The 19,395-nt window shown below is 42.9% G+C and overlaps 1 protein-coding gene across 4 annotated transcripts in view; it reads left to right on the plus strand.

The window, feature by feature from the left end:
- The first annotated feature begins 222 nt into the window (after positions 1–222).
- The window catches only part of tiam1a (TIAM Rac1 associated GEF 1a), a 42,814-nt gene continuing 23,641 nt past the window's right edge, over positions 223–19,395 (plus strand). For all 4 annotated transcript variants that reach the window (XM_028421933.1, XM_028421929.1, XM_028421931.1 and 1 more), the window contains exons 1-9: positions 223–425; positions 13,191–13,296; positions 13,750–14,405; positions 14,962–15,242; positions 15,971–16,240; positions 16,326–16,557; positions 16,997–17,169; positions 17,732–17,956; positions 18,999–19,184. In XM_028421933.1, coding sequence (XP_028277734.1) covers positions 13,757–14,405; positions 14,962–15,242; positions 15,971–16,240; positions 16,326–16,557; positions 16,997–17,169; positions 17,732–17,956; positions 18,999–19,184 — 2,016 coding nt within the window. In that variant the 5' untranslated portion in view covers positions 223–425; positions 13,191–13,296; positions 13,750–13,756. The remainder of the gene's footprint in view (positions 426–13,190; positions 13,297–13,749; positions 14,406–14,961; positions 15,243–15,970; positions 16,241–16,325; positions 16,558–16,996; positions 17,170–17,731; positions 17,957–18,998; positions 19,185–19,395) is intronic.

Here is a 19,395-nt window from a genome sequence, read left to right on the forward strand (position 1 = left end):
ATGCTGGCAGTCAATTGGCAGGCCAGGGGAGGTGAAATTGGAGTGAGAGAAAGAGAGAGGGAACAGAGATGAGAGAGAGAGAGAGAGAGAGAGAGAGAAGAAGGAGGGTTGGGTGAGTGCATGTGGGAGAGGAAGGGGGGAAACCAGAGAGAAAAGAGGGCGGGCTTATATTCAGGCAGTGCACACACACCCTCTATTCAGCCTTCAGTCTGGTCTAGGCATGCAAGAGGCAGCATGTGTGAGTATGCGCTCTAATATGTGTGTGTAGAGTGAAACACTGCGCTGTAGTCCAGGAGACGTCTCACTGATGCAAGGATTCCCCCTATTCGCTGTTGGAGAGAGGACACGTGCTGGCTGTGTTTTAACTACCACAGGGAATTATCTGTCACACACACACACAGGAAACACTGGGAGCTTAAGTGAAGGTAAAGAGATCCATTTCTGTTTTTAAAGCTTTTGGAGGATTTAAGTCTGCATGTTGTTTGTGTTTGGCTGGTGTGTGTGAAGTTACAGTAAAGAGTCTGACGTTTTCAGGATTTTGCTATACTTAGAGTGCATGTTTGGGTTTGTGTGTGTGTGCATTCATTTACACCATGTTTAGTATAAGATCGCATGCCTCCTTACACAATGTGTGACTTGTCTCCTTTGCTAGTACAGTGTACTACTGTTTGGGGATGGATTTTCCTCTTAACACCCATAGCTCTCCTTCACTCTCTCTGTATCTTCCTCTCTCTCTATCTCTCACACACACACAGACACACACCATTGCCTATCATAAATTGAATAGAGTAGCACAGCAGTAATGTTTCATTTAAATAGCTCTACACGGGCCATTGTTTGTGTGTGTTTATGAAAGGAGTTTATCAATCATTAATGTTCTCAACTGGGACATTGCCTAGTTTCCTACTCAAGGTAAATTAGTGATAACAAAATGTCTTAACAGCCCTCTGGACTGGCACCACCTGACGTTACCCTCCAGTGGATAAACTGCACAGCTCAAAGTGCATGCACAGTGGTGCATGCTGCAGTAGTGTGTGATTTTGAGTGTCTCCTTTTACAGAAGACAGGGCAGTTGAAGCATGATTACTCTCAGATAAAAAAAATCAAGTGGCACTTAATAATTATAACCTGTCACATGCTTGTTAGAGAGCACTCTGAAGATGAGAAGTAAGTGCTAGACAGTCCTTAAAATGTCTGGTTATATCATCAAAAGTTCACAAGGCAAAATGAAGAAGGAACGATCACTCACTAACGGATTTAAATCTGATAAAGACATTAGCCTACTTTGTGTGTGTGCGCACGTGCTTTGTCTGTTGTATGGTAAAGGAACAAGACAGGAGACTGACAAAGAGAAAGACTTACTGAAAGTCTTCAGGGAACAGCAGTTAAAGGCAGATTTGGACTGAAGACTTGGCAGAAAGTGACAGTAGCCAAACAGAGAATGAACCAGTAGGGAGGAGTACAAACATAAAAGATGGTCTGCAAATGTGCACTTTTCTGTCAGTGTGGACTGTGTGTTAGAGAAGGTGTTTGGTCTCAGATGTGCAGAGGGTCATCTTCAGGCATCCAGACAGCCAAAGGATTATGATGAGTCAAAGGGTATACAGGATCTTCTTTCCTTTCTCCTCCCTCACTGTATTGCTTCTTCATTAGAGAAGAAAACAGTGCTTTAGTGTTTGGTTTAGTCCAGTAAGAAAAAAAGCTTCTTTAAGAACGTCTTTAACTCTACTCTGGAATTCAGTACAGTCCTTTCTCTTTGGAGTTATTACAACGGCTCAATATATACCTATGCTTCTGCAGCCAAAGGCAGGAGTTCCCTTATGAATATTTATACTTAGATCTTCCACAGAACCCTGATAAGACTTAAAAGATAAGGTGTAGCACATTTCTGACTCCCTTACTGTACCTGAGGGAGACCTCAACTCTCCCTCAGCCTTATCGCCAAGCTTCTGTTAACCTTGGCTATTGCTGTTTGATTTGCTTTAGAGAAGAATAATAATGATAAACCACCTCTCCCCCTTCTGACTGTCGCCTTTCTTGTGTTGTTTCCTTTGTGTTTATCTTTATCTCCACAATTGACTGCTTCACTTACAGCCATGAGGTATTTGAATATTGGCAGGGTGTTTTGAAGAAGCTATCAGTGAAAGGATTTAAAGTGGCGCGTAAGCGTGCGCATGTGTGTACACACTTTTTTCCACCCTAAACTGACAAAGACTTTGTTAAAGCCCTGGGGCTAGTGAAGATCGGAGGTGAGCCATTATCTCACACACTGTCTAAACACATACACACTGTGTATGTGTATCTTTTTACTACGTGTGCATGTGTGTGTTGTGGACAAATACGTCTGTGTGTACAGCCATGCAGCTATGTGCTGTGTGTACAGTGAGCTAATGTAGTGTGTGAGCGTGACAGAGGAGGGGGGAAGGTGGGTCTGTTAAAAGAGCCCTGTGGGTTTATGTGTACAAACTGACCCAGATTGATACACTGCTCTTATGCTAAGTCAGCTCACCTATATAGCAGATATAGGGTTGCTATTTTTTACAGAAAGGCACATACACTCAGGAGCCCTTTACCTCTAATGCAGCCACAGTTGATGTCACTGAAGCGCTGAAAAACAGTTAACAGTTCATAGAATGATTACGTTTTTGGATGAGATGGTCAGGAGTCACAAAAGTGAGCAACATGATTGAAGAAGAATTTGTTTTTTGCCTAGTGTAAAAGGGGCTTCAGACGGACATTTAACACTTAACTCTTGAAGTTGAAGAGGTTTCCTTGTGCTACACTAATGGGTCCTCTACAGTTTGACTGCTGTAAAATTAAGGAACTACATTATTATTTTATTATCATTTTATTATTCTCTTTAGTTTTTAATATTGGTATTTGGATTTTTCCTGTTGGTTATCAATCCTCCCTGCATCCCTCACACTAACAGAAGGTCAGTGAACGCCACACTGCGATGCTGGAAAGACAACATGCCTCAGCTGTGTGGGAATACTTTAAATTGAGTAATGACAAGACTGAGGCAACATGCCAAATTTGCAGGTTGGACCTGCATGTTGGCACAACATGCGTGTGAAGTCACCTAGACACCATATAGCTACTGAAACTCTGGATACCAAAATTAAAGCAAGGATAGTGGGGGTGTTATTATGAAAGGGTCTTTGTATTATACTATAAAAGCATTTTCTTGTTTATTTCTCTACTGTTGCACTGCAATGAACCTTCTGACCTTGTGGCAGAGCAGACAAACAAATGCATACAGATACAGTATAATACAGAAGATGCAGTTTGTGGCAGACATGATAAAGAGATGATGCAATTAACATGAAAGGGATGATCACTCTCTCTCTCTCTCCTCATCTCATCTTTGTCCCCGTGCCTCTCTCATTTTCTGAGTTGCTTTTCTAATGCTTCCTCAGTGGTCCACTTATTTGTGCTGTTAAGCAAATATGGGGCTTATGCAGCCCCCAGTGCCCATCTCCCCACATGCAATCAAGCTGTTTAAATGTTTGCAGTTGTCTGTGTGCCTGTGGGTTCTGTGTGACTATGTTATATGTGTGCTTGTGATTGTGTATGTGTGTGTGGTCCATCTCTCTCCCTGTCACTTGCAGCCCAGTAGAAGACAAATACTGTTGAAGTCTGTTTTTGGATAACCAAGGCAAAACTGACAGCTGAGGGTGGAGAGAAGCTAAGATGTTTTTTTTTTCTCTCTCTCTCTCTCTCTCTCTTGTCTGGTTTCACTTAGTGTGTCTAATTAAGAAACTGGTTCTGTCATGGTTGCATGCAATGGCAGAGGGAATCCCTTTGCTGTGTTGATTATGGAAAAAAGTAGTAAAAGTCAAAAAAATCAGGGAAAATACTCTTTGGTTGACCTCATAAACCAGTGTGTGATGATTGCCTTCAGTGTTTCATTTTAAACTCAAATCGTGAAACCACTGGGATGTTGCATGTATGCATGAATGTGTGTGTGTTTGTGTGAGCTTTTAAAATGACTGGACATTGTGCAAGACAAGAGAGGCTGAATGAGTCAGTGTGAACTTCATGTCAGGCTGACGTCTGCTTATGTGCGTCTGTTTTGTAATGCCACCAGTCTGGTTGAGCGGGATTGTGTCGTGTTAGTTAGGGAGTGCAAAACGTCAGGTGAAGAACTTGACTGTTCAACATCAACCCCCTGATGAGGAGCAAGAGAAGATGCAGAAGGGATGCCTCTAATTTGTGAGGGGGATCCAGACGGGGGGATGGGACACTCAGAGCTGACATGAGCTGGCATGTGCCCTCATTCATTTCCTCCCTTTTGTCTCCTTTTTGTCTGCTGATGAATTGGGAGTTTCTCCCTTCCTTCCTTCCTTCTTTCTATCTTGCTGTCTTTTCTGGTTGCCTCCCTCTTTCTGCTCCATCATGTCTCCTTCCTTCTTTCCTTGGTGTGACAGCATTACCATCCCTGTCATGTCTGCCCATTATTTCTGATCAGTGTTGCGTTCTAGCCCACACATCAGTTCTGCCTGCCAGCTGATGATGCTGAAATGTGTTTGTGTGAATGCATGTATATCTTATTTTACACACGGGAGATTAAATCTTCATATTTGTTTTTTTTAGTGTGCCCTCAATGCAAAAGAATAGAAAGATGAGAACTATGAATATTTATCTTTTTTTTGTTTTGTTTTGATTAGCCAAACACAACATTTATGCAGTACAGACACATCATTTTAAGAGACACAGTTTGAAAGGTGATGAAAGCTGAGTTAGTGTGTATGAGGAAGTCTGAAGGATAAAGGGAAACATGCTCTGAGATAAGATGTTACCAGCACAGGAAACGAGTGTGGAAAAACTTCAGAGTGATGGTGTGTGTGTATGTGTGAAGTGCTGAGTAGGGATTTAAAGGAGGAATTACTGCACAAGTGCAAAGAGTGTCTTCAAAGATTGTGTTTATGCTTTGTTTGCACTGGGGAGATTTAGTCTTCCTGGGATCTCTCGCTCTTTTTTATCTCTGCTTTACCCTCTCTACTGTCTAACTTTACATCCACACAACTGTGTAATTACAGCAGGGGAAACAGGCCACTTAGCCATTGTCTCTCGTCTTTACTCCTTCCCTTTTCTTCACTCTCATCTTTCCCTCCGACCCCCACATTAGTTACATAAAGAGCCGCAGACCTGGCTGGCAATTCAGTGCTCATCACACAGTCACACTTCACGTTCCTGCCTGTTGACCTGGAAGTGATGCAGTGCGATATTACAAGGCAGTCTCAAAAGCCTGTGTGTGCATAAGTGTGTGCAAAATATGTATGTGAATATGTGTGTGTGGGAGTGACAAAGGCAAGGATGAAGGCTGACGGGCAAGGCTGCAAGGATCTTGCTTTGGATTGAATTTCTTTGGGGATAAAAAAAATCCTGTTGTGAATGCTGTATAAGGTTTCTGTTAGACTTTTTGTTTTAGTTATTGTCCTGTGGTGCATTAGCTTTTAGGCACGTGAATGTGCATGCATTTGTGTGTTTTTGTATGGTCAGGTTGTCTTTGTCGCCTCGCCTCAGGCTTGCACTCAGATGTCAGTGAGTCGTGTGGAGCTTATACAGGTCACTAATGCACTGAGAGGGGAGCCTCTATTCACTGTAGCAACTCACAGGCTGAACAATAACCCCCAGCTCCAGTCCGCACAAGAGATCAACTCAGAGGAAATGGACCCATTGACCTAGATCCAACCTTATCCACTGAAGAGACGCCACATTACTGACATGTTGTTGACATCCATGTCTCAGTGATGGTGCTGTGCATGTGTGTCATAAGATATTGCATAATTATGGGCTGAAGTCCTGCAGGGTAGTAATGTGAGGGCCCTTATTCTACACAAGCAACAATATTTGACATGACTTTACTCTCATTAACATCACCTCTACAATGCTCTTTATGATCTAATTTCAGTCTAATTTCACAGCGTTTAACTTGTGTCTGACTGGATCTTCCACCAGTCCCCTCCATCCTTCAAATGATGACTTGTGTACCTGCTGTAGGCCATCCACTAAGTTTGCAATGCTAACATAATAAGTCAATTAAAACAATTGGTAGAAAAGCAGTAATGAAAATACATTTTTATTGTTTTCAGTCTAGACCTAAGTTTAACCTCTCTGTCTCTGTGCCTTTATAGGAATTTACAGAACAATGATGCAACATTCTGGGCATAGGTCCTCTTTCATTCTCTGAATTTGTCACACCTTACTGCAGGCAGTGTTTATGGTTTTGTATGTTCGGCAGAGACACAAAAAAGGAGAAGCAGGAAAGTTAATGTTGTGTGATTTGCATGACCTTTGCAGCATGTGATTAAAAACTCAACTTTGAGCACCAGGTATCATCAGGGCCAGAGAAAGAAAGTGTTGTTTTCATTTATATTTAAATAAATGCCATGCTCTCTTTGTTGTGGTGGTTTGTGTTGTGAGCGGCAGAGACAGCACAGCCAGCTGATGTTTGTCTGTCACATTCTTGGTGGACATTTCTTAGCCTCTTCCCTCACTGCAGTACATTGTCTCCGGTCTCTGGTTGAAGGGGGCACTTTGTTTGCAAGCACTGCTGTTGACTCAGGTGCAGAGATGCACTAAGATAACTTCCACTTCCTCATCCTTTCCCTTCCCCCCACCATTCTATAGATGCACTACATGCTGCCCATTTCCCTGCTGCTAACATCTTTCACAGTATTACCTGCATTACCTTTCAGGTTCATTCTGTGATGGTTTATTTTCAGCCTGTGTCTATATACCATCTCTTCAATTCAATTTATTTACCCAACTCTCTAGCTTTTCTGTTCTTCTCTTGACTTGTTTTTAGGCCAAAGGATCTATTTGTGCACCCAGTAAATGACAAGAACATATATTGCTATTAAAACAGTAGATAACAATCACTTCTCCTTGAATTGGCCCCTATCTATCTTACATATGATCTGGTCATACGGACAATAACCTCTCTCCAGATACTCCTCCAGTCATATCGTTACTGACAACAAATCGGGCCTGTTCACATTTGCCCTACTTTGAACTGACACAACATCTATCTCTATCAGCCCCTTAGGACCTATCAGCACCACTCCACCTCTGTCTCCTTCCACCTCAGCACACATCATTCATCTGTCTACCTGTGGCCCAACACTCGATTCCACCAGCTCCCCACCGCATTAACAGCCTCTCAGCCTCCTTTCAGCGCCATCATCTTTTTTTTTCAGGCTCACTTGCCGCTCTCATCCCATCCCCCTGTCTCAACCTCGCACCTCAATCAGTCTACCTTTGCCAAAAACCCTCTTATCCCTCTCTCTCTTGCCCACTCAGCCACCCTGTTATTTCACTGTCCCCACAGCCTGCACTGAGTGGAATAGCAGTATTACCCCCACAATTGGCACCATTCAAACCTGTCTGTTTCTCTGTGGGTGTGTGTACGTGTCAGTGTCTGATTTTATGCCATGGTTTAACTGACACAGATCTGTGATGACAGTATTTGATGCTAAAATTAAGTGTTTCAGTTTTTTCCCCCATTGGCAAAATGAATGGAAACCAGTTTTTAAAGTTTTCAAAGTAAATGATTAAATCAGTTTTAATCTTAAAGCTTACCACATGAAACAACTTGATGCGGTTAATGTGGTAAACTCTCAATTATTTCAAGCTTAACAGCTTTTTCCAGAGCGCCCATCCACACTTCATTGCTTTATTGCCATGTCAACCAAGCTGAGAAGAATTTGTCTCAGAGCACCTCAGATAAAGCTGAAAAACAGGACAACTTGAACACACCACAGCAAAGAATCCAATAACACAAAGAGTTCAGCAGTCATAAATCAGTCTATAAAAGTGGCAAACAAAGTACACAGGGGAGCTTACTGATTGGCCCATTAAAGCTTATAAAAAGTCAACCAATGTGGTGGTCAAGGAGACGTATGTACACAGACCTCTGTTCATAGATTGAATGCTGAATGGATAAATGTCGGCTTGAACCAAAGGAGCACAATATGGACATCTTTGGCAAGGGCCAACAACAGGGCAAAGATTACTATTCCCTATTTTACATATCATGTCAAATACCCCACCATGTCCACCTTCTTATTTCCACACTCCCAGTTACTCCTCCTTCCTCCCTGGGCTGCGTCTTACCCCGCAGGGTTTCCCCAGTTACCAGCTGAATATGGAGCACACTCAACATCTCATCCCACTTCTCCTGGATAATCAAACAGCATTTTTATTGTTCTTATTTTGCACAGCAAATCACCATATAAATATTCAGTTGATTTGTTTTGATGATTGAGATAGTGTTGATTGAGGAACAACGAAAGAGGGAGATGATTTATTAATATTTAAAAAAACACCATTTAATGATAAATACCATTCAACCTGCTGCTTTATGGTTGCAATAAGAGGATTTCAAGTGCTATAGAGGTCCAGGAAGGATTTAATTATGGCTGACATGTTGATCTTGACCTTATGAGAGAAGAGTGCTCTGATCCCCCCCAGTGTAAAAGTGTCACATAGATTTTTAACAATTGTAGTGAGGTTTAAATTATGGGGTTTCCTGTCTTTGAATTCAAACAGAGTGGAGCATCAACTACACACAGTCATTGACTCGTTTGGGCCTCTCGCACAATGGAGGACTTGGTGGTAGAAGATATTTTCTTTAAAATATGGTAATCCCTGAGTGCAGAGACAGTCAGCTGGAATCTGAGTTAAGGAGCGTACGACGTAAGCTCCTCGAAAGACGGAGGAGTGTATTTAATGAGGTTAGAGACACTTGAGGAGCCAAGGGGAGTGAATTGGCTGACAGTGAATTTCACTTCTGTTATCTTTTTTTTTTTTTTTTACTTGATCCTCAGTTGTCACACTGACCCAAAATCTGAATCTAATATGTGGCATTTTGCAGATGATATGCTGGACTACATAACTCCCTTCCCCCTTCATTTTTAAAGCTGTTTATAAGTACGTTTTTACAGTCTTTTGGGAGTTGATTTGCTTGGCTACTACTGTAATACAATTCAAAACTCCTTCTCTGTTAGGAGATGACAAATAAAGGGAGGGTGGGGGGGCATGGTAAATGAATCATCCCGTTTCCTCCCACTCCACTTTGTTCTGTCATTTTTATGCTTTGCTTTGAAAGAGCTCTTCAGGAAGGAATTATAATTTGTCTCTCACCAGTTTAAAGAAATTAATGTTTGATTTTTCAAGCTGCTCAGATTCATCCTTGCAGGCACACTGTTTGTGTATGTGCATGTGTGTATTGGGGGAGGGGGGGTGGGGGGGTGGGCCTTGTCAGATCCCGAAAGGATGAATAAAAAAGCTAATCTCCCTCTTCCAGGGAATTCTGCTGGTGCTGTCTGAGACAGTCCTGTCTCTGAGGGACTGTGGGAGTGCAGTGGAGTGTGTGCTCCCATCTCTACAATGGGATGTTTTTGGAGCATATCTGACTCTTGTCTGTGCTTTAAGATAGATGCAGTTTCCCCTCAAATGTGAACAATGCACACACACCTGAAGACACACACGCACTCAGGAATAAGCCTTCGATCCTAATTTTTAGGCCCATGAGCCCTTCCTGCACCTATAATTCACAGTGTGTATGTTATCTGTAGAAGCAGATTTACTTGGTGTAAACAACAAGGAAGCCCCAGTGCGCATGCATGTTTGCAGGTGTGTTTGTGTGTATTTCCGTACGTGTGCGAAGGTGTGTAATAACTGGGGAGCATGGAGGTTCTCTGATAAAACCTTTCGCCACATTCCCATGGCAGTCTATTTAAACTTGCTTAGGCATGATGTTTTAACCAGCCTGAAGTTCCTTTTGTTTGCCCCCCCCAGAGAGAACGTAAAGCTCAGCGACTTCAATCCCTGCCAAGCAGGAGGGGTAGGGTAACAATTTAAGGAATGTAAAAGGTGCAGGAAAAGGCCCAAGGGAAGGGTGATTCCAGAGGAGTCACGTGTTTTGAAGCTCGATGGGGGGTGGCCGTGGTTGGAGGTCAGAGAGGTCGGTCAAGCTGAGAGCTTCTCTGGTTACAAGTGTCTAGACCAGGGACTACTATTATACCATTGCCATGTTCAGTTTAAATTGGATTTTCATCGAGTCAGTTTTGGTTCTGTAATAATAGGGAGAGAAAAAAATGAAAACCTGATAAGTCTGCAATGGAAAGAAACAGAAGTGACAGGTGGAAATCGTATGCAAATTGTCAACAAAATATGAATTTTTGAATCACAATTTGCTTCAATAGCAATGTCAATATGCTTGAAAGAGTTAATCCTAATTGGATTATGGCATGTATAGCTCCCAGAGCTGTGTTTTGTAGTTAATTTTGAAACAAAACTCTTATTTAATCCATATTATTGTAAAACTCTAAAACTCTGATGAGGATTTTACAAAAATGATTTATATTATAACATGTTTGGCAATGGTGTTTGGGAACAGAAGTGCATTTAATAAAGTTGATTTCAAAAGCCACACCAGATTGCGGTCTAGACTGTGACAGGCTTGAAAAAGAATTGAGACATGTTTTGTTTGGCTTCATTCATACAGTTGTGCACTGTGCCTCCACGTCATGTGAGGTTTGAGTGTGCAGAGCTGAGCTGTGTGTCATGTAGGGTGGAGCTGTGAGACAGGTGCAGAGATGAAAAGATTGGCAGAAGGGAAATAGGGTGTGCCGGGCTTCATGGCTGTTCTGACAGGCCTTTGGTATTTTTCCAAAGAGTGTGAGCGCATGTGTGTGTGAGCGGGAAAAACTACTTCTCTTTCTCCTGGGATTGTGCAGGTGTGTGTGACTAGAAACATTTTTTCCCCCATTGTACTCATGTCCCAGGGAGAGCTACCTGCCTTGCTTGTGTGTGTCAGGTGATAGACGTTAGGGCCTTTAGGTGTTGAGCATCTTTCTAATGCTGCACTCATGATGTGGTAACATGAGTTTGGCAGCTCCAGTACAGAGTTGTCTCTGGCACAGTAGGTAAGTACATCCAGTCTCTGTACAATGCTCAGCTGTGTCTTTGTCTCACTCAGCCAGAAGAGCTTTTCATTCTGTTCTCATAAAAAACAGCATCTCTGCTTTTTTTTACAAAATAAGTAAATAAAAATAAAATATACATTTAAAAAAATAAGCAAGTTAAGTTTAGGATATTATTTTATATTTTCTACAATATTGCTCTTTGTCCTCTCTCTTTCTGTGCATGTGTTTGTGCTCATCTGTGAGTGGGCATGTTTGCATGGTAATGATGCTTTGGCTGCTGTTGTGCAGACCATTGTGTTAATACACTCTCTCAATGTGTTAATATACTGCGAGAATGAGAGCGAGAACGAGAGGCTGGGAGAAAGAGGGAGAATAATTATGTTTCCCCTTTTGTCTCGCCTCCCTCAATTAAGCCTGAAGAGAGGCAGACAGAGCACATGTCTACTTATCCACTTAGAGCTCAGCAACAATAGGACCCCCCAATTTCTGTGTCTTTATCACTCCCTCTCTCTCATTCTCATTCTTTATCTCTTCCTCCCCACTCTTTACCCTCCTCACTTTCTCCTATCAAACTTCTATTCATAGCATGGTACCCCAGTATTCTCAACCTCTGCGCCCTCCCATCTCATGCGTTTTGCCTAAAGCCTCGCCTCACACCTCCCAGCTCTATGTGGGTTTCCCAGACAGCTCTCCCTCCTCTCCTTGTTATCCCTCTCGCTCTCTCTGCTGCTGTTCATTGCTGCAGGGCACAGAGAGACGGATAAACGAGGAGACTAAACATTTTAGACTGTACACAGCCAGAAGAGAGGCAGCAGTTTGATTTCCTCTGTTGTGTCAGACAATATAGTTTTGTTTGTTTAGTCCATGTGTGTGTGTGTGTGTTATATCTCCCCTGCACTCAGTGCGCTGTATGCTGTATGTTTAAATGTGTTGACCACTGTTTTAAAAGTATCAGGGTTGAGTTTTTGTAACTGTTTCTCACAGCTGAGGTGAAATATGCTGCAGTTTTAACACTCTACACAAACATGCATGCTGACATTTCCACGAATGTACTCAGCGAATGCACTCACTTCTGTTGTCATTTCCACTTCTCCTTTTTTGAACTCTCGATTCTGTGTTTTGTACTTGAACCATAAAATGGTTGACTTGCTGTATTTCACCCGGAGAGAAATACAGCAGAGAGATTACAGATAGTAATCCGATAACACTAATAATAAGTAGCAGCTGCAGTTATAGTAACATTTCACTCATACCAGCACTGTACAGTAGATCTGAAGGAAAAAAATTGCTGCTTTTTTGCATTCTACAAAAAAGAAGAAATGTCTTTCCAATGGGACAGATATAAAGACACCTGACAAGACTCTGGGCTGATGGACGCCTGCTTTGCAGCTGATCATTCTCAATGCCACCATTGTTCATTGTCAGTGATAACTTGTGTTTTTAGTTATTGGCTTAACTCCTCTACCCTGGGCCACAAACTTATCAGTCAACCCTTGTAGGTAGTCTGTCAGTCTCATGGTTGTGTTTACACTGTGGAAGTCTTTGTTTTGTCTTTGAACCCAATTTTCATGTGGTTGTGAATTGTAAATATGTGCAGATCCACTCACAGTCAAACATGCTTGCACTTGCATACCTTCACACTATACATAGCACATTATGGAAATCTTGGTCTACTCTAAGCTGCTCAGGGCTGGTATTAGAGAAAATTAGGTCATGTTGGAAAGGATCATTTAATTGAGTCTTAAGCATAAAATCATGCTCCATAGCTTCTTTCATGTTCTGTCATTTCCCCAACACTGAGTGTGTGTGTGTGTTTCTCTGCAGGCATATGAGGGATATTTGCCCGTAATTTTTGTTCACATGCCTGTACATGTCTGTGTGTTTTCAGGTGGGCAATGAATTTCAGGGAGTTCAAAGAAATTTCTGGTTGTTTGTGAGGCACCCCCCTGAGGCTCAGACAATAGCTCTGCTTTGTTTCTGGTGATCTATGTGTGTTTTTGATAGTGCTGTGTTTCTTTTGGTTGCATTTAAATGACCGTGGTGTAACTCTCACACTCCGTAGACCCTCTTTCTAGTGTTTTCTTTCAACTTTCCTCCACCTGCTTTATAGAATCTACCTGACAGGTGCTCCTATAGCAGTCGTTTCAGAAGTACCTTCCTCCTCTTGTCTACACCTCTGTGTGCACACGTCAGGTCACTTTGAAGTTGTTAGAGCTCCACTGAAATGCTTCTTTCTCTTCTTGTTTCTCTTAGGGCAAACCGACCCCACCCTTTGAAGTTGTGTGGAGGGTCATGCGGTTGGTGAAAGATGACACCGCACTGATGTGGGGAAGCTGGTGATGCGGCTGCTTAACTATAGGTAACCGCAGCTTTTTCACCTTGGACTTGCAATGAATGAAAAACAAGCATGCCTATGAAGTACCCATAAGGGTCATTCTAACATTGAATTTTGTAGGCTCAATATTGAGCCTACAAAATATTTACTAAAACAAATTTGATCTCTTTCTGCAGTTTGAGCCCACACTCAGAACCTGATTGTGTGGGTTTGATGACTCACAGAGGACAAACTGATCTGACAGTACTGGACTCAGCAGTTCCATGTTCTTATATAACAGAGAGCTTGACGTGAAGGGCTGCTGAGATAACTTTATGATCCACAGACAGTAGCTCCAAACTGGTTTCTGTAATCATATTTGACTGGTTAGGAATATGGCTAATGCATAATTTTAAGGAAGACAAGTGCTTCTGTTAGAGCTGGCAAAACAATCGAGTGGCATTCATCACAGTATAACACTCTTTTCTTGCTCTGCAGTTAAACCATGGGAAATGTGGAGAGTCAGAATGGGGACAGTGGTTTCTATAAAGATGTAACGGGACATATCTCCCGTAAGAACACATCCCGCTCTCTCCGCCTAACCAGCAAGCAGCCGATCACCCGCCGATCAAGACACTCCTCTTCAGTGAAACAGGAACACAGAAACTCTGAAGCATCAACCCGCTCCTCCAGCACCCCTAGCATCCCACAATCTTTAGCAGAGAATGGACTAGAACTTTTTAATGTAGCAGATGAGTTTGGAGAGTTTGGCCTTAACCCACATTGGACTCAGCGTGTCGCCATGACAATGAGGCCGGAGTCCTATCAACATGATGATGACCCCTTGGCTACACCAACTCCCGAAACTTCAGAGGCAGACACTGTCGCTCAGGATGGAGGAGAGGACTCAATGGGTGAGGGGGAGGGAGATGTTATTGGAGAGGAACGGTACCTTCAGCGAATGATGGAGGGCCCCAGAGAGGGAGGAAGTTTTAAAAAGAAGCGGTCGAAGTCGGCAGACATGTGGAGAGAAGACAGCCTGGAGTTCTCTTTGTCTGATCTGAGCCAGGAGCATCTGACCAGCACTGAGGAGATGATAGATGGAGGGGAAGATGAGGAGGAGGAGCAGTTCACATGCCCTAGAGGCAGTGCAGGTGATGACACAAATACACTCACAATGGTTTGTGGCTTTTATTTTGCATGAATGGGAGTGGAATCTAAAAAGCAGCTCTGTAGTTGCCTGAGACAGTGGGTGACTGATTGGTGAGAAAAAGAAATTCATATACTGTACATGTCTGTGGAGGAGGGTTGATTTGGTTTGTTGTAAAGGCGATAAAGGGGGAGGGAGGTGAGAAAATTGCAGGCACAATAGTGGAAAATTATTTGAAAAAAATCTTCTGATTGAAGGTTAGCTTTCATCCATCAGTTGCAGCAGTTCAGTTGATCACAGGGTTGTTAGCTTAACTAGTGCTGTGCAGAAGTTGCAGGAGTTCAGTATAACAGCAGGTGGTAGCTGCTGACTTAAGTGCAGAAAATCTAAGCGCTGCCAAAATTGTAAGGCTAGCTCCAAATAATGTATGGGTTTCTGCCATACACATATATGGAGTCTATGGAGTCAAAGAAGGACACAGATGCACAAAGTGAAGGTTATACTCATCTTGCTTTACATACACACAGACATGCTGCAATAACCACCTGTGTGTGTTTCAGGCTCAGCTGAAAGGGCATCATCTCTGGACCATCTATGCAGCCAGCAAAGTCCTGGCCTCAGGGGGCAGAGGAACCGCTACGCTAAAAACCACAGAGAAGCCGAGTGCGATGGAGAGGGAGAGGAGGGGTTGATGTCTCCAAACGAGGAGGATGGAGGAGGGTATGGAGCATTCACGCTCCCCTGCAGACGCTCTCATTGCCTTTCTGAGGGCTTGGCTGGGCTTGGCATTCCAGCTGCACCTTGCCCTGCCTTCCAGGGGCGACGTGCACAGACTACTCAGGTTTGATCATTTCTCCACAAATGTATGGATAAATGTACAAAACTCTGCTGCCTATCCTTTCTGAAATATAGAGCCTTGAACTTAGAATGATAGAGGACCTTGTTTGCCAGTAGCGTCCAGGAAGTTCAGGGGATTCACAGGCATGACAGAGGACACCAGTCAATCCAGCTATTAACATTTTGTTGACAACCAGAGACATTTCCTGTGTGTGCTTATGCTGTGAAGTCAAATGGAAAGTTGCTGAGGGGCTTCTTGTCTCTCACACACACTGTCCTTGCACATATAAATATACAAACATGGAAAGCAAATTAAGAATAAGAGAGAAAATGTGATTTAAGGAACAACAATAAACACATCTGTGGAATTTTCTGTGCGTCAACAATAAAAAATGCCAAATAAGGAAGTACTAAAATGTGGAACTGGGCTTTTCTTTCAACTCATTCCCAGAACCCCCCCCCCAGGCACCCTTGGATAGCAGATCACCCCAAGTGCTTATTATAAATTCATCCAGCCAGGCGGAGGGGGTTGTTGGATATAAATAGACCAACAGCACAACAAAACAAAGAGGAATAAGAACAGAGGCAGACTCAGTTTGGTGGAAGGAATGGAGCATCTTCTGCTCAGTGAAATGGATTCTTGTGTATTTCTGTGTTATTTAGGGTACTGTTTCCCATGTATTTGTCATGTTTATATCACAATATGTGTCTCCCTGTTTTGCTCGACAACAGGACATCTCTGGTGTTCTGGGTGAGGGAAGTGAGTATGGCGACAGTGGGATCGATGGCGTCACCACAGAGATAGACGGGGATGGAGAACTGGTGTCCCGCCGATGTAAGGCCATGTCGGCCTCTTTCTCTGTGTACTCAGCCACTGAAAGCAGTGTGTTTAATGGGAGCGACAGTGGGAGCAGCAGCGCAGGAGGAGGCGAAGGAAGAGGAGAAGGAGGGAGGGGAGGAGTCTATGAAAATTTCCGCAAGGAGCTGGACAATCAAGCCTGGGTTGGTCACTTTCTGAATGTGTGTGTGTGTAGTTACATTGAAAGTATCAGTATGACAGATGATCTTTCAATTCTGTTCTCCACAGACAAATCAGGGTCGAGACTGCACGGAGGAGGCTGGCTCTGCTGTGAGTGACGAGCAGAGTAGTGGCACCCTCAGTAGTGCGTATCCGTCTGACACTGTGATTGGCTGTGCACAAGGCACAGTCAGGAAAGCCGGGGCGCTTGCTGTGAAGAACTTTCTGGTTCATAAGAAAAACAAGAAGGTGGAACCTGCAACAAAGCGCAAGTGGAAACACTACTGGGTTTCTCTAAAAGGTCTCTCGTTATTTCTGTGTTTGTGTCTAGGAACCTTTCATTCTGTCATAATGTCAGATTCAGATTAGCATCTGAACCTGCTTAATGTCACACACTGTCTCTCCTGTTAGACGTTTAATCACATCAGTCTTACCACGGTCCATGCCCTTGGTTTTCACCCCTACTGTCTCACACTTTTCTGTGTGGCCTTACATTTCCTCTCCTCAGACTCATCACAATTTAATTTTACGGCGGGGTCTGTGTCTAATCCAATCTCGTCCTCATGAAATGCATAAGATACAGCATCTGCAGCCGCATTCCTGCCTACCTTCACTGATTTGATTCACCACCCTTGAAATAAATGCATTTTTTTACCCATCACAATATGGATTCAAAATGTTTTGTCCTTTATGCTAAAAATAGTCATAGTAAACAACCTTTTTTTTCCGCATTCATCAAGGTTGCACCCTCTTCCTTTATGAGTCAGATGGTCGTTTAGGTATTGACCATAACAGCGTTCCTAAACATGCATTGTGGGTGGAGAACAGCATCGTCCAGGCCGTACCTGAACATCCCAAGAAGGACTTCGTCTTCTGCCTCAGCAACTCAGTGGGAGATGCATTCCTCTTTCAGGTTAGAAAGACACTGGTATTTAAAACATCCATGTGACATAACTTGTGTTCCCTTCTAAATAGGAGAACTAGTATTATGTAAGCATACAGTTAAAGCTAAGCCTAATTCTAAAACACTGTTTTTTTAGGATTACGTGACATTATCAACAAACTAAGAGAGACAGAGATGGATGGAAATTAGAGGAAAGCTTATTTTTCCTGAGGGGTTTTAGCGTGTGTATGTGTGCCACACAAGTCCATGACCTTTAGCCATGTGTGGGAGATAAGACAGTCTGTTGTCCATGTGTTTGTTTTATGTCTGACATGTTTAAAGGCCACACTGTCACACTGTGACAGTGATCCACCTCAGTAACCATTGTGTTATATTAAAATGTGTCTATTTATATTCATGACAGCTCCCCACAGTGGCATTCAGTCCATGAATGGGAAGATAAGTCATAAAACGAGAATGAGATTATAGTGACCAACATCTTCCAAGGACCTTGTCTGTCATTTTCATAATTTCATGGTCATTCTTTAGAGATTTAGCCAGCTATGTTGTCCTTTTTTCTTCTTTTGAGCAGACATCAGGACAAACAGAACTGGAGAACTGGATCACGGCGATCCACTCTGCATGTGCGGCTGCTCTCGCTCGGCAGCACCACAAGGAGGACACCGTGCGACTGCTGCGGACCGAGATACGCAAGCTGGAGCAGAAGATTGACATGGATGAGAAAATGAAGAAGATGGGAGACATGCAGCTGTCCACTGTCACTGATGCCAAGAAGAGAAAGACTATTCTTGAGCAGGTATGAAGATAAATAAGCATCATAGTATCCTGCTTGTGCGTTTAGTTTCCTGTTGGCCTTGAATGAAAACACCTTCAGGGGTTTTACAGATACACATCTTTGTACCTGATGCTCTCACTAAAATAGCCACTAAATCATCTTTACTGCATGTCGTCATGCAGACAAAATGTTCTTAAGGGTTCCTTCCAACCACAGATGTTTTCAGATATTCCAACTGGTGCTCGTTTATAAACACGTGCAAGTGCAGCATGAGCCAGGATATCCATAACACATGCATCGCATACATAAGCAGGCAGGTGAATCTGAAAGCTAATCCTTTTATATGCTTAACAACTGTTTTGAAACGAGTCACAACCAAATATTTAAAGCTTTTCTAGGATTATTTTCTTCACTTTTAATGAAACATTAGCTTTAGTCTTATTCCTCTCTGCTGAATGCAGCACTGCGTGTAAACTTTGCAAGAGAGCTTAAGAATGTGGTCATTAACAATAGGCCTCCCTGTCTATGCAAGTCTCTCTGTCTTTATATCTGTGTGGTATCTGGTTGATTCAAAAAATACATGTAAAAACATAAAAAGCTGAGAAGGCACAATAACAAAACTGTGGCATGCTGCATTAAGTTCGTGTAATTAGAGGTCTATGTTAAACAAACAAAAAAGACGGAGCATCAGTTTTAATCATATGTATGAAGCCCTGAAACAAATAGGTGATGACAGGATCCCAAATGAAGTCTAGTTTGTTTTTCATTGTGAGTCCGTGTGTCCCTGTGTTCCACCTCCCACGGCTAACCCTGTGATACATTGCACATAACACAGCAGGTTGGCGACTGGTGGGGGTTGTGGTGATGAGTAATACCTCTCCACAGGGGCTGCAGCACTCCCACATCTCACTCCTCCTGATGCAGCTATCTGACAAACAATGATCTTTGATGCATGTTTTATCTTTGTGTTGTGGTTTTCATTAGATAAATCTGAAAGCTATCAGAAAGTTTTGCTTATGTTGCGTAATAACAACTACATCACTCTTATCTTTCTCACTTTCAGATCTTCCTGTGGGAGCAGAACTTGGAGCGGTTCCACATGGATCTTTTCCGCTGTCGCTGCTACCTGGCGAGTCTACAGGGTGGAGAACCCCCAAACCCAAAGCGCCTCCTGGGCTTCGCTTCACGTCCCACCAAACTGGCCATGGGACGACTAGGCATCTTCTCTGTATCCTCCTTTCATGCTTTGGTATGTTTAAAAAAAAAAAGAAATTAATTTTGCTCCTAATCAGTGCTCCTTAATGGGAAACTCTGCCTCACGCGGCAGTTATGAACTAAGAGGTTCATAACTGCCGACCCTCAATATCAGCTCATCTTGGAGAGTGGGTGTGAGTGTCTTGTCACATACGCCTACTGAAAGGAATTTCTGCTTGTCTGACAAATGTTCAAAGTAACAGATG

This window comes from Parambassis ranga, chromosome 14 (assembly GCF_900634625.1).
Source record: "Parambassis ranga chromosome 14, fParRan2.1, whole genome shotgun sequence".
In the NCBI taxonomy this organism is placed as follows: domain Eukaryota; kingdom Metazoa; phylum Chordata; class Actinopteri; family Ambassidae; genus Parambassis; species Parambassis ranga.